The 14,726-nt window shown below is 40.8% G+C and overlaps 2 protein-coding genes across 2 annotated transcripts; one reads left to right on the top strand and one right to left on the bottom strand.

Annotated features, from left to right (window-relative positions):
* The first annotated feature begins 1,398 nt into the window (after positions 1-1,398).
* LOC137280813 (uncharacterized) lies at positions 1,399-2,980 on the top strand. Its single transcript, XM_067812015.1, is given in 2 exon segments — positions 1,399-1,445; positions 2,146-2,980. Coding segments are annotated over 2 exon segments (882 nt in total).
* Positions 2,981-6,986: 4,006 nt separating this feature from the next.
* Positions 6,987-8,501, bottom strand: LOC137280812 (uncharacterized). Its single transcript, XM_067812014.1, has 3 exons — positions 8,450-8,501; positions 7,348-8,000; positions 6,987-7,262 (listed from the first exon to the last, which is right to left on the bottom strand). The coding sequence occupies exons 1-3, from the start codon at positions 8,499-8,501 to the stop codon at positions 6,987-6,989; spliced, it is 981 nt and encodes a 326-aa protein (XP_067668115.1).
* Positions 8,502-14,726: the final 6,225 nt, after the last annotated feature.

Raw genomic sequence — 14,726 nt, 5'->3', positions numbered from 1 at the left:
ACGTTCTATATGTCACCACCAGAACCTGTGTATTCATGAAGTGTTGATATTTAAACGATAATGTTCGTGTTTCGCAAGTGGTGACTAGATTTTTCACCACGATTTTACTTTCGCCACCAAACCAAGTACGCGATCACTGCAAACGCAAGCGGACAGTCACCCCATCAATGCACTTGTTGTTCCAGCGGGTGATACCTCACGCAGAGTAACGTCATACCTCACGTAGAGTAACGTCACAAATCACGCAAAGAGTGTGACAAACGTTAATGAAACGTCGGAATTTTTTTCTTGTGTTTTTAACTTTCTTGGCGACATTCGTTTGGTAATGTTTCTAGTGAGACTTTATACTATATATATTGGGAATGAGATGAAACTTTCTCGAAGAGACTTGACCACATTTTTACATCAATTTCTTTCGAAAATACAATTTGGTTTAAATGTATGGTTGTCATATCTGACGCCAAACTAGGTTTCACAACATTGTATGCATGTGTGGAAACGATCCCTGACATTCAGCGGCGTATTGTGGGTACAACTACTGATTGAGTGAGTGATTGAGTGAGGATGATTTTAACCACTAGACTGCTCCCCCCCCCCCCCCCCCGGCCTGTATCGATATGGACAGTTGAGCGGCAGTTGTACACATCGTCGGAGTTTCTGTCTAGTGATGCCGGGTGGTGGGATAGCCCTGTGTTCAAAGCATCCGCTCGTCAAGCCGGCGACCCAAGTTCGATTCCCACATGAGTAGAGTGTGTGAAGCCCATTTCTGGTGTCCCCTCGCCGCGATATTACTGGAACATTGCTAAAACCGGCGTAAAACCATACTCACTCACTCACTCACTCACTTCATATTAATATAACCCGGACACAGCCAAGCTAGTTTTCACAGTAATGAGGAAAAAGAGGTGGAGCTATGGAATCAATCAGAATTCAACTCGAAAAAAATAATTATCTTATATGCAAAGCATGCCATTCACTTTGATTTCGATAAAAAAAGGATAATGTTTGATGCCAGTATTACCTTCTGTGACTTTTGTGCCATCAGTGACTCTGCGTTATATTACCCTTCCATCTGTACTGCCTCTGAATTGGCTGGTCCAGACATGATTACAAACAACCCTTGAAGGTCCGATCCCAAGAAAGGCCTTCAGCAAGTTCCAAGTGACAGGAATGAGAAGTATGAAATTTCAAATGTGTCACATACGTGATCTGTTGAAACTCCTTGACGTAAATGACACTGTGATATGAGTCATATTTCGGAGCAACACTCCTTTCAACAGAATGTGTGAAAAACTCACAGTCATGGGTATAAATCATTCCGCACCACGAGGCGAGACCAGTCTGTCACTTCAGTGCCGAGAAGACACCGACAGGTTGAAAACAAGCTACTGCTGAATCATGTCTCTCACCTCCTCGAGGACGCTGTTGATGCTTCTGAGCATCAGGTAAGCCGTCACATATTTGTTGTATCGTTTGTTTTGTTCTTGTCTCTCTTGTTGGGAGATGGCTGAATGCTTTTACGTTGTTAGTAAAGTTGCAATAGATTAAACTCTACGCTAATGGGTGAGATGACGTGCATCTCAAGTGCAAACACGCTGTAAACACCTAGTTGCTAGTACAGCAGACAACCGGCAGACAAGCAGACAAAGCACTGTGACTATGCGTCCAAGTCCTGAATGGGTACCTTGAAAGAATGATGGGAAAGTCACCTTAACTTGGTGCGTCTTGTGGCTCCATGAGTTGTATGATCCCCAGGGAGTTGATATTTGAAAAATACGATGTAAAGTTGAGATTGACATTTAATGATTGAGGGGAAACAGAGCATGTATGTACATGGACTACACCGCTATATAAAGACTTAATATAATAATAATGCCTGTGTAGATGACCCGATGAACATGGCTGTTGGAGACGAACTTTAACAGTGATATTCATGGGTCAGCAAAGTTATATTGTACTCTTTAGTGTTCGGTTAAACAGTTCAGGATTATCCTCTTGTCGTTTTTAATCTGAGCTTTAGATATTTGATTCGTGCCGAGGAAATTGTAGCATTCGATTAGCAGCCTATTAGATTTGATGATTATACTTGTTGAAAAGGCTGCAATGTACGACTGCTATGTTATGCCAATGTGTTTTATGTTGTAGTGTATCAGCATTGGCAATGACTCTTGAACCTAAACTTAGACGAGCTGCAGAAACAGAGAAGAAAAGTCCATCCCTAATATCACGTCCATACAAAACAGTCCCATACCTCTTGGTTAAGAAGCGCAGTGCTGAGTTTGTGCCCAGTGATTCAGTCAATGTCCACATGACATCAGTTCTCACAAAGAGAATCCGTGCCCCGACCAGACAAGACAAAGACAACGCACGACCAGTTCCAAGGGCCATCATCTCCGGCATTCAAACCCCTGCTTTACTGACAACTTCCGCACCAGATCAGTTGAAGTCACAGATGGCACACACCCTGTCCGTTGCTCCTGGTGGATCTGCTAAGGACATCGGTTATAATATGCCGACAATCCAGAAGAACAACTCTCAAGATGACAACGGGTTCCCCACAGCTGGTCAAGTCAGAGAAGACATTGAGTGGGGTTTAGCTGCAGAGTTCCTCCTCCAGAAAATGATTGAAAATGCTGTCAGAATGCTTGATTTTTCTATTCAGTCTTCAGCTCCCCCAAAGTACCGAGTGCCATTAGAATCTGCTCACCAAGTTCAAATTCGTAAGCACGGCTTTGGGTTCATGAAGAGGAAGGCGAAGACAGAGGGAAAACGACCGTTTGATCGGCTGGCGAGTGGTCTCATTGGAAAGAGGTCTGTTAGCGAGAGAAGTCCCTAATGAAGCCGTTTGATTGGTTCAACTGCGAAACGAAATGAGAAATTCCCTGCAGATGCCTATCATCAGATACAACCTGTGAATACTCTGGCCAACGATCTAGAACGAAAACGGGATCCTGTGGATGTTCTCTTGATAAAGCTTTGATTTTCTTGGTAAGGTGTGACTGGTATGCCGTCCCCAAGATTTCAGGGTCCTGCAAAATAGATGCTTTGCTGCTGATGTTTAGACAGCGGAACAATAGCTTCTTGTTTTGTTGTTAGCAGTTCATCAAAGTCTTCAAAATCTGGTACTCATTCCAAAATATTTTCATCAATACCCTTCCCGGGAAAATATACAACTATTTATGTCTCTGAGTGATGTTAATACTTTGAAAAGAATAGTGTGTATGTAAAATGTCATATTTAAAAACAATAACATGGGTTCATGTCTTACAGAAAGTGATTAGTGTACTTATCAGAAATGATTTATGCACATCTCTGTAAGAAACAAAAATGTATTTCAGCACAGTTTGTAATCTGGGCCTCGGAGCCTCCAGTTCTGAATAAAGGCTTTGACTTTGACTTTGGTTGCGACATGACTACCTAACTTAAAATGTTAAACATGGCACAGACTCGATTAGTTACACATCTCTGTCACATAGCTGAACTATAGCAAACAAAATGTCTCTAACGTAGAACAGCGGTGGGCGGGTGGATCAAGCGTTCACTCGTCACGTCGAAAACCCGTGTTCGATTCCCACATGGACACAATGTGTAAAGCCAATTGGTGGAGGTGTCCTCCGCCTGGATATTGCTGGAATATTGCAAAAGACGACGTAAAATTCTTCTCACTCACTCATTCGTAATGTGTCATAGCTGATTTTATGTTTCCTTGATGACTGCGTCACAGTATTCGAATCTTTCTATGGCTGGCTGACTTGGCATCCAGACATGCCTAAAGTGACTTACGTATTTACCTCCTTGTGTAAAGCAACTACAAGGTTTCTTGCTTCGAAACCGAGAATAATAGTCAGTCCGAGTTTGAAATAAATTTGAACTACGCCTATCGATTGCACACATATCATGGTACGTAACCCTGGTGTCGACTTCTTCATGAAGATGGATATTTTACACGGCGGCAGGCACATCAAGGGACGTAACTCCTGTGTCGACTTCTTCCTGAAGATAGATATTTTACATTGAGACGCTCTTCGTGTTCTGTTTGATTTTGATTTTTTATTTTTTTTATCTTATTTTTTTTCTTTGTGAGTCACTAGTAGCCGATTCCCAGTCCCATTTGCGTCTTACATTCCCATTTCCGTCGTCACCATTTTTCACCACAAAAATGTTCGAATATTCAACCCAGGAGCTGAATAAAATTCTTGAAGGAAGGCAATCGTTCACAATATATGACCTGCATGGACCCTACATAGACTTACACCATCACTTCATCCACTGGCGATTCTACACAGATGTAGGACTTGCTAACAAAACGTATTACTTACTACGATTAAAAGTTTGGTTGACTTAAGTTTACTTTTGGGACGTTTTTGGGACTTCAGACAATTTGGTATTCAACTATGGAAGATTTCCGTCAGACACACACGTTGAAATAGTTCGTATTGTTAACGTCTTAACATTGACGTTATGACTGTAATATTGCCGATAGTCTAAATGCTCTAAATAACAACTCACTCACTCACTCACTCACTCACTCACTCACTCACTCACTCACTCACTCACTCACTCACTCACTCACTCACTCACTCACTCACTCACTCACTCACTCACTCACTCACTCACTCACTCACTCACTCACTCACTCACTCACTCACTCACTCACTCACTCACTCACTCACTCACTCACTCACTCACTCACTCACTCACTCACTCACTCACTCACTCACTCACTCACTCACTCACTCACTCACTCACTCACTCACCAGTGTAGGCTAACTGGGACTATTGTGTCTGACTCACTGTAACATAATCACTTCCATGCTACTACTAGGCTTGAAACCAGCCTACCTCTATACAATGAAGTGTTCGCCAAGCACTGACAGTCACAATGGTTAACGTACAGAGGACAGTTTGTCTCAGAGTGGAGGACGACGGGCTCTACATGATGGCCACAGGGATGGCTTACTGAAGATCAGTTCTGACATGGATCTTCACCAGTTAATGCTGTTTTGATGATACGTATGATGTGATATATGATAAATAAATTATCGTTTATTGTGATCAGAAAATGCCAAGTCACAGTCTTTTTCTCCTTCAACTACTTCAACTAGAAGAGTCCACTTTTACAATGGAGGGATGACAATAGTTTATTAGTGCGAGTGAGTGAGTGAGTTTGTTTTTACGCCACTCAGCAATATTCAAGCTATACTGCGGCGGTCTGTAATTAATCGAGTCTGGACCAGACAATCCAGTGATCAACAGCATGAGCATCGATCTGCGCAACTGGGAACCGATGACATGTGTCAACCAAGTCAGCATGCCTGACCACCCGACCCCGATAGTCGCCTCTTACGACACGCATAGTCGCCTTTTACAGCAAGTATGGGTTGCTGTAGGCCTATTCCACCCCGGGACCTTCACGGGTCTTACCATTGCGAATCAACAGACCATTAATGGTGTTTTAAGCTGTATGCAAAATGGTATATAGGCGAATAGATAAAATTCCTGATGGCTTGGATCGTGGGGTAGTCCAGTGATCAATGCGTTCGCTGAAGCGTCATATTGCTGGAATTTTGTTAAAATCGGGGTGAAACCCATGATGGCTGTTCATGGCTGATGAACCAAACCGACGAAACTTGAATGAGAGGCATCGGTGACAACATTATATCCGATTCCATTCCCGACGTTGCTCTAGCCTGAACAATTGACCTGCATTTGCGTGTGTTTATGACGACTGACCCGGGGAAGACGGGTACGCTATCCTTTTCAGGAAGATCGGGTATCAGAGCTGTTTTGATAATGATTAAACACAAGATCATGATAAGGTTGTTGTTCTGCATTCGAAGAATGGATTCAGAAGGATCACTGTCGCTTTTACTTTACAGAAACAGTCGTAAAATATTCACAACGCGCATTTATTTCAACACATAACGCTGCACTACATTTTATACAACATCAACTATGTAGTGGAGCAGAAATGGTGAAGTATGTTATTCCTCAAGCAGTCAGGAATGGAACTACAGTGGAAGCTGTCAAAACTGGCATCTGCCCTATACAGCAAATTGTCAACATAGGCATAAAATCCAAGTCCCTTCTGTGACTTGTTCATTTATCATCAGCAATCCGGCACATTCTCTAAAACGGATTATTTCCACAGTCCCAATACGTGCCGGATTAGACAGCTTTCCACTGTAAATATCCAAGACCAGTCCGGCGTGAGGATCCAGGTTAGAATGAACCTCTACGGCTCTTATTCTCGAAATTCTTTGATCGTAGGCAGTGTGTTAAGCATGGGCTTAAAGGTACATTAGGTTACGAACGTTTTGAGAATAGCTAGTCAGGAATCCATGTTTGACATAAGACGAGACGAACGGAATGGAGTGGTCAGGTTCGATAATTTGTGTGACTGGTGTCAACATACCTCAGCTGCATAACTCCATGCTCAATATGTAAATTTGTTTGTCATGATTAAGATGATTCACACAATTCATTAATTTTCAACACAGCAGATGGACGTTTGTGTGACTTGGCCGCTTCGACAGCTTACAGCGTTGTTTATAACATGTTTCAGCATTAAGTTATATGTTGAAACGGGGTCTTCTCACTGTGCACACACCTTGTTTGTAATTACTGAAGCAGTCAGGCAGGTTAAACAAGTAAACAATGGGGTTAGTTGGAGGGCGTATAAGTACATCTCTGTGGCAGAAATGATACAGACAACAGACACCACTATTCTTTGCATGCTATTTATAAACATTTATAACATTCTTCATGACAACCGTGACAATCCAATATAATAGTCCAATATAATATTTGGTGCCATGTACATAACCAGCAGTACAAAATTAAAGTATTACAGACTTACAAGATAATTGATATAATATTAATATAATTTTACATAGCAAGTATTACAGACTTACAAGATAATTAATATAATATTAATATAACTTTACATAGCATGGTATGAACTGTTACATTTAATGTCAGCATAGTTAAAGTCCAACCAAATGTGACATGCATTGGATTTCATCGTCGGTGTGTCGGTATTTCTTCTTCTTGGGGGCCTGCTTACCACCGTGCACCATCTGAAGTATTGTCGTCTCGGTGTAGCTCTGCTCTTTTCGGATGATGCCAATGAACCGATAGATGTTGGGATGTTTCTGGCCAAGTTTGCCAAGTCTTGCATGCCAACCTTCAACATGATTTGTGGTCTTGGAACTAACAGTGTGGAAGTGATTCCACATCTGTCTACCAGGACCCTCAATCCACTGCAGTGTCACATAGTCAGCAAACTGGTTCACACTTGGGCCATTGAGATACGAGCTTCGTATTGTTCACAGCACTGAGCCACACCTCATCAATGTCCTCTGGTCGCACTAGTGGCAAAGCAGAAGTAATTCCCACGAAGTTAGTTACTTCTGGGTCAGTCACAAATCTCTTCTGTAGACCATATTTCTGGACTTTCCTCCAGATGGCTTGTCTGAAATGAAACAAACAACCTTTCAGTTGCCACTGAAACACGTCTTTGATGGCATTCTGGGCTGCTGACTCAAAGTCTGTGAAGGCGAATGCTGGCTGAAGGTGGATATTCTGGTCGGCTGATTTTTGTTTGATGATGCTTAAGAACCTATGGTAGGTGGGTTGTTTCTTGTCTGGAAGAAGTCCGTAAATAAGTGGAAACATCTTGTGGTTGACCATGGCGTGAATTGTGTAGAGTTGGTTGTAAATACTGGGGCTGATACTGAAGGTGCCGTCGCAGTAGAAGGTGTCGGCTCTGGAAAGGTGTTGGAGGTTGGAGGTCATGGTGAAGATGGTCATCTTGTTGTCAGCGTGGATAATGAAGTTGTCACCAGACAATGTCTGGGCGTAGTTGTGTGGAATGTTGACATCTGCTCGCTGTCTGGGAAGAGGTGGCAATTCTTTGGCTCGTGACCCGTACAGGCTGGTGTGGGTGCTGTAGAATGTCGGAGCAACAGCAGCAGCTTCTGGCTTCTCAGAAGTAAGACCTAAAACGCAAATGATTATTGTCAGTTTCACTGGTATGATAATGATGCATTATATCATATTTCGGTTACATACTTGTCTTAAAATGTCACTTTTACATTTTGAAGAATTTATATATTCATGCAATATGAACTTGTCTTAAAATCTCACCCGTATTAACAATTTACATATTCATGCGAAAATACGAAAATAATGGTAAAAAATAAAACTTACTTTGAAGACCTTCTTGGTAGAGAGTTGGCATTAGTGTAGTGTCAGTCTTGACCATATCTTTCAAGTTGGCAAGGAACTTGTCCACTGTGATCTTGTTATGGTTTGCCGGATGGTTGTGGGTGTTTCGATATGTCGTAATAAGATCATTGGCGGTGTTGATGGTTGCAACATCTCCAATATACACTGGTTTTGCGTCTCTTCTGGATTCTGAACTTGTAACCTTGGTAAACAAGGTTACGCCCTCCTTGCGTGTTGGGGATGAACTCTAGATTTACTTGAACAATAGCCATGGTCATAAATGACAGTGCCATAAAATTGTTCTGCCTTTATATATATATATCAGGTTGAATTTTATTCATCGATATTAATTAAGCTATTAATGTCATAATATATATTGGTGGCTGTTGATGAAGTGAGTTAAGTTCAGTCATAGTCATGAGACAACCCCTTTCCTTAAAACAACATCACTAATCCTAATCCCCTGCAGGCTGCCTGCACAGTGGGAACAAACCGTTGAAACTACGTTTGTTAGTTTCACTTTGTGTGACGTGACGTCAAATGCTGTCACCGTCATGTCTTCACAAGCATCTGTTTCAAGGACTTGGTTGACACATTTCTTCGTAAAATACAAATATATAAACTTATTTATATTATTATTTTGCTTATGTAATCGTGAAGGTTAGGAATGGTTATCATGTAATGCTATCTTACTAAGCGACTTACGGGACCGGGTGGTCAGACTCGCTGACTCGTGCGGGTCATCGTGTCCAAGTTGGGTAGAGCGGTGCTCTTGCGGTTCATCACTGGATTGTCTGGTCCATATTAGACTGTATTTACAAACCGACGCTTTGTAGCTGGAATGCCACAAGCAAGTCTGTTGTATATTAGGTAGTGATCATCTATGACATAGCACCTATAAGAGTGCATGATAAGGTGTAATCAAATAAGTTGCATATTTAAAAAATGAAAATATATTTTCTGATTAAAAACAACAAACAAAAAAACCCCCAAAACAAAGGCATTCAAAGACCAATGCTCTAGCTTTTATAACGTGTTTAGCGATGATTGCTTCAAGTGTCGATGACACAACACAGTCTCTTTGTTCACGTCATTGTTTATGAGAAAATGAACATTAATTCTGTTGTTTTTAATAGGTGATTAAAACTCTTGTCTTTTGAAAAGCCATAGGCTTGCAGAAGTTTCGCATGTTGAAGAAATGACTATAACTTTATGTCTTGTTTATTTGTTTCCTGTTTTACGTCACACACAGCAATACTCCAGCCCTGTGGCAGCACCCAGTAAATCATCGTGTCTGTTGAAGACAATCCAATGTTCAACAGCATGAGCATCTATCGACAAGCTGGGATACAATGACATGTCATCCGAGTTAGCGAGCCTGAGCACCCAACTCATATGACACCCGTGAACATCCATGATTAGAATTGGTCTTCATAACCAATGCTGTTTGTAAGAGGCGACTAAGGAACTAACCAACCAACTGTTCATATGAAAACATTACTTGGAGTACAAACATACTTTTCTGAAAAATTACTTTTCTTCAGACGTGGGCGCACTTATGTTACAACTCATTCTGCATAAAGATTAACAAATTTGTGAAGCTGTTTGGATGCTCAGGTTTATTTTCGGTGTTTGAAATGCAAATGATGGCCAAAAACTCTGTATTTTAAAACTCTTCAAAGCACAGTCTTGACATGAACAGTTTAATATGCTCAAGCAGAACTTTTTAATTTCTTTTGCTCTGCAAGAAAATCCAGATGGCCAACTGAGTATGAATATATTTCTTCTGATCCTCCAAGAAAGTGTTGACATAGCAACCGCAGTAAGAAAGTCTGGCAAGGTGTAATTAAATAAGCTGCATAGTTAATCAAAATGAATTTAAAGTGTTATCACAGGTAACAACATTATTGTTACCAAGTTACCGATCTTACATTCCCATGTATTTTGTTTCACTATATTCGAAGGAATCCATGCCGATTTAAACTGCATTCACCATTTTCGGTTTTTTCTCTTGACTATGAAAATAACAAGACTAGAGCGAGCTGAAAGCGTATCTGGTGTTTATTTGATTGATGTTTGAAGCCACATTTGAAAAAGTAATATTCCATCTAAATGGCGATTACCTGTAAATAATCCAGTCTGGACAAGACAATCCTGTGATCGACAGCATGAGCATCGATCTACACAGTTGGGATACGTTGTATGAGTCATCTAAGTCAGCGAGTCTGACTACTCGATCCCGTTAGCCGTTTCTTAGAAGCATTGATTGCTGAAGATCAGTTCTTACCCGGATCTTCACGGGTCGAAGGCGTCCAGCATTTCTGTAAGCTCACGCGATATGTTGAACTATTACTGCTTGACAAGTATTAGATGAATCACGACCTGACAAATGACCCCAATTTGCATATATGGGAACACCCCCCAGAACAATCCATTTGAAGCAGGAGGGAGACAGACTGTCGTCTAAATATTGAAAAGTTCAATTTCCTCGTGCTAATCGTGTCGTGATTACGTTTTGCTGAACTAAATCGTTCTACGAGACATGAGTTAAACAGTAGCGGTATTGATTTCAGGCCAAAGCCAGCATGTATTGCACGTGCTTAATCGCCAATCTACCCGTAGCAACCGAGTGCATTCGTCCCGATAACCCGCCCCGCCTGCTTGTCACAAACGCGTTCATTGTGCTGGCTCATCTAAAACTTGTCAAACAGTAGTGGGTCACAGATACTGTGGTACTTTTCAGTATGGTCTTATTCAATTTCAACATCTTTCTACTTTGAGGTTAGTACAGATTGTCTCAAAAGTAAGACCAACGTTAGTATTTTTAGTATTATGGTCACCTGTCATTAAAGGTTCAGATTGGCAAAGTGTGGTTTGTCCGAGGCAAACACAGACGAAAAGTTATGTCAACCAAGACTCACAAACACATTGGCATGCTCGATCGTTGGTTGATAAGTGCATTACTGTTTACGTGAGAATATATTTCGAACATCTGTTCATTGTTTCGAAAGATTTACCACCGATATTAATCTCATTTTGAAGTAACCAATAATTTCCGAAAAAGTAGGAAAGCATGTTCCCCGACGTTGTTTGGAGCAAAACAACCCGACTTTCACCATCTCACCTTCAACAACGAACACATTCTGTCCAATGTTTTGTTTGTCAGTCGAGAAATTAACGACTATCACTTTTCAAAGCAACCCATCATCATTTATCGTTCTCTTACAAAGAAAATAGACAAGGACATTATAGGAATACATAATCCCTAGTAAGGGTCAAGACACATCCAGTACGTCAATCAGTGCCTTCCCATATTTGGTAGTGGGTGAAAGGTGATAATCACGTGAAGATAGTGGAACCCGTATCCATTTCTTACCATGTTTGGCAAAGTGATTTGTGGGATCAAGTAAACGGACAGCGGGGAGGAGTCAAGTTCTCGAAAGTCATTTACTAACAATCCTAAAAAGTGAAATTTATATCTGAATTAATCGTTGGCTGACTTCACCATTCTTTGTCGACATTTTTCTGTGTTCCCATTCATATGCAATAGTTTCAAATATAACTGCAATTTATCTCTACTAATAGATATGATAAATAGATCAATACGTTTTTAGGAAGTAAAATATCGATCAAAAGTAACTTCTAGAATTGTTTCACTGTATCTCAAGACTCTCAGTTTTTTTATCGATTTATAGAGTGTGCGCGGCTTGAGACGAAGACAACAGACTCTCTAAATTCTTCAGGTTTTGTCTCATCAATTTCAAAAAGTGTAATTCCTAACAAATCAGCAAACAGTACTAGTACGTGGGTGTTCCACGAGCTGTGCAGAAACAGGGGTCATTTCCGTTGTTAAATCTTCCCATGAAGGGCTGAAGCATCTGGACCACAACCATGAAAATTCATTCAGTAAATATGTGTATTAAGCAGCAACGGGCGGCATCTGACGTCCTCTCATTGTTCGAATGGTTGGGGTTTGTAAAGCGCGCCAATATTTGGTCTTTCAATTATATTCATATAAATATTCAGAGAAACAAATATTTAAATGTGTGACGAAAGGCTGTTAGAAAGTTGATTCAGACAAAGGAAAGCCTAAACTTGCTGGAGGGTGGATGGACGGTAAACTCATACGGTGTACCCGTGAAAATCCGAAGTAGAATTGGTGTTAAGCAGTCCGTGCAAATCTTAACACAAGATCTAAGTGATCGGGTGGTCAGGCTCGCTGACTTGGTTAACACCTGTCATCGTATCCCATTACGTAGATCGATGTTCCTGATGTTGATCATTGGATTATCTGGTCCAGACCTACCTCCTACAGCTGGGATATTACTGCGTGCGGCGTATAAATGAACTCCGTCTCATATCTGGACCATCAGATAGTGTGCCCTCATCCACCGCCAAACCATCATCTAGAACCCCACCGAGGGACGACTGGAACGACGTCCCAATCACGACATCATCGACGAGACCGGTGCTAGTAATTATTATATTCGCTACTTAGTAATGTCTGATATCTGTTGTGTATGTCTGTGTCTTGTTCCAGCCGTACACAGTAATTTTCCAGCTGTATGGCGGCGGTCTGTAAATAATCGAATCTGGACCAGACAGTCTCAGTACTGCCATTATCAGTATCGATGTATGCTGATGGGGATGCAACGGTGTGCATCAACCACGTCAGCGAGCCTGAACACACGATCCCGTTAGTCGCTTCTCACGGCAGGTTGCCGATGGCCATTTCTATCGCCAAATCTTCACGAATTCTGGTATCTGTGATACCTAGTGGGTCGGGTAGCCCAGTCGTTAAAGTGGTCGCTCGTCACGCTGAATACCGGAGATCTATTCCGAAAGTGGGTGCAATGTGTGAATGTCATGGTATTGCAGGAGAGAATATCGCAATAAGGCGTCGTAATACTGAAATACTTTAACTCACCTACTCAAGGAAACACTGAATTCCCGTAACTCACCCACTCAAGGACAATGAACCCACTCAACTTATGGATTTGTCCACCTTCTCGGGGAAGACATGTATATGCCACCTGTTTGGAGACACGTCTTGTTGTGAAACATTGTTGAAGAACTATTTCTTAATTCATTTCCAACACGATTGTACACAACAGCCTATGTCCTTTTGCCGTTTTAGCTCATATTGTTATACCTGTTGATAATTTTGTTCAGTTTCCAACATTAGTATAACTAAAGTCATCACCTCTGCGTGTGAGCATGAATAGAAATGAGTGAGACGATTGGCTGAATCTGATGTGTTACATGGACTTTGATCCTTTCAGATTGACTGAATCTAATGTGTTACAAGGACTTTGATCCTTTCAGATTGGCTGAATCTGATGTGTTGCAAGGACTTTGATCCTTTCAGAGTATACTCTCTAACTGTTTTTCAGTTGGTGTATTCGTACGCGTGGTCTTAAACTTCAATCGGTCAGATCAAAACAATCTTTGGTGACTAAACTATTGTTACTTTATATGAAATTCTAACATTTGTTAACATTTATAAACGATTTATTGTCCTCGTTGTTGTCACGTGTTTGAGCTTTACACGATAAATTACAGAAATCGTGCGTTTGAACAATTATCAATAGCAGTGTTCTTGTGAACAAATAACAACAAACATCATATTTTAACATTTTTTAATTGTACCGTTTCTTGTAAATAATTAGTTATAGAAATCATGAGTTGTGAACAATTATTAAAGGACGTTATAATTAATTGTATACATCCAAAGTTGTATGCAATCATAAATAGTACTGTTTGTTTGAAAATGGAAGACGCTTTTACTAAACGTTTTTACTGGATTTTTATTGATTCTAATATTAGCTGTTCTACTGTCGTTTTCCTCGGGATATCTAAAGATGGTTGGTCTGGCTTTTATACCCTCTTTTCACATCGAAAACGCATTTTACTGTTTTGCATGGTTGTACGTACGTAACAATTTGTAATGGATATATACCAAGTACACACACAGGCACGCACGCATGATTCCTTCAAATCCATGTGGGCTATTTTGTATATTACATTTCAGACGAAGAATAAAGATGACCCCAATCACGATGTTGCAAACATGAACACCAATCGTTAAATGGCACAACAAGCCCAGAAATATGTAAAGCTAGCCCTTACTTGGATGTGGCAAACATAACAACTACAGTACTACTCATCATGAACCCCCGTTCATAATCATACAGTAGTTTAATATATTGTTTAAGAGCAAAGATCGTCCTTGTCTATTGCCGGAACTACTTTCGCTGACATAAATTCATTATCCCTCCTTGATGATCATACAGTAGTTTAATACATTGTTTATGAGCAAAGCTCATACTTGACTACTGCCGGAACTACTTTCGCTGACATAAATTGATTATTCCTCCTTGATGATCATACAGTGGTTTAATACATTGTTTAAGAGCAAAGCTCGTCCTTGACTACTGCCGGAACTACTTTCGCTGACATAAATAGATTATTCCTCCTTGATGATCATACAGTAGTTT

This window comes from Haliotis asinina, chromosome 4 (genome assembly GCF_037392515.1).
Source record: "Haliotis asinina isolate JCU_RB_2024 chromosome 4, JCU_Hal_asi_v2, whole genome shotgun sequence".
NCBI lineage: Eukaryota > Metazoa > Mollusca > Gastropoda > Lepetellida > Haliotidae > Haliotis > Haliotis asinina.
The sequence above is the reverse complement of the archived record's forward strand: the minus strand, read 5'-3'. Positions and strand labels throughout refer to the sequence as shown.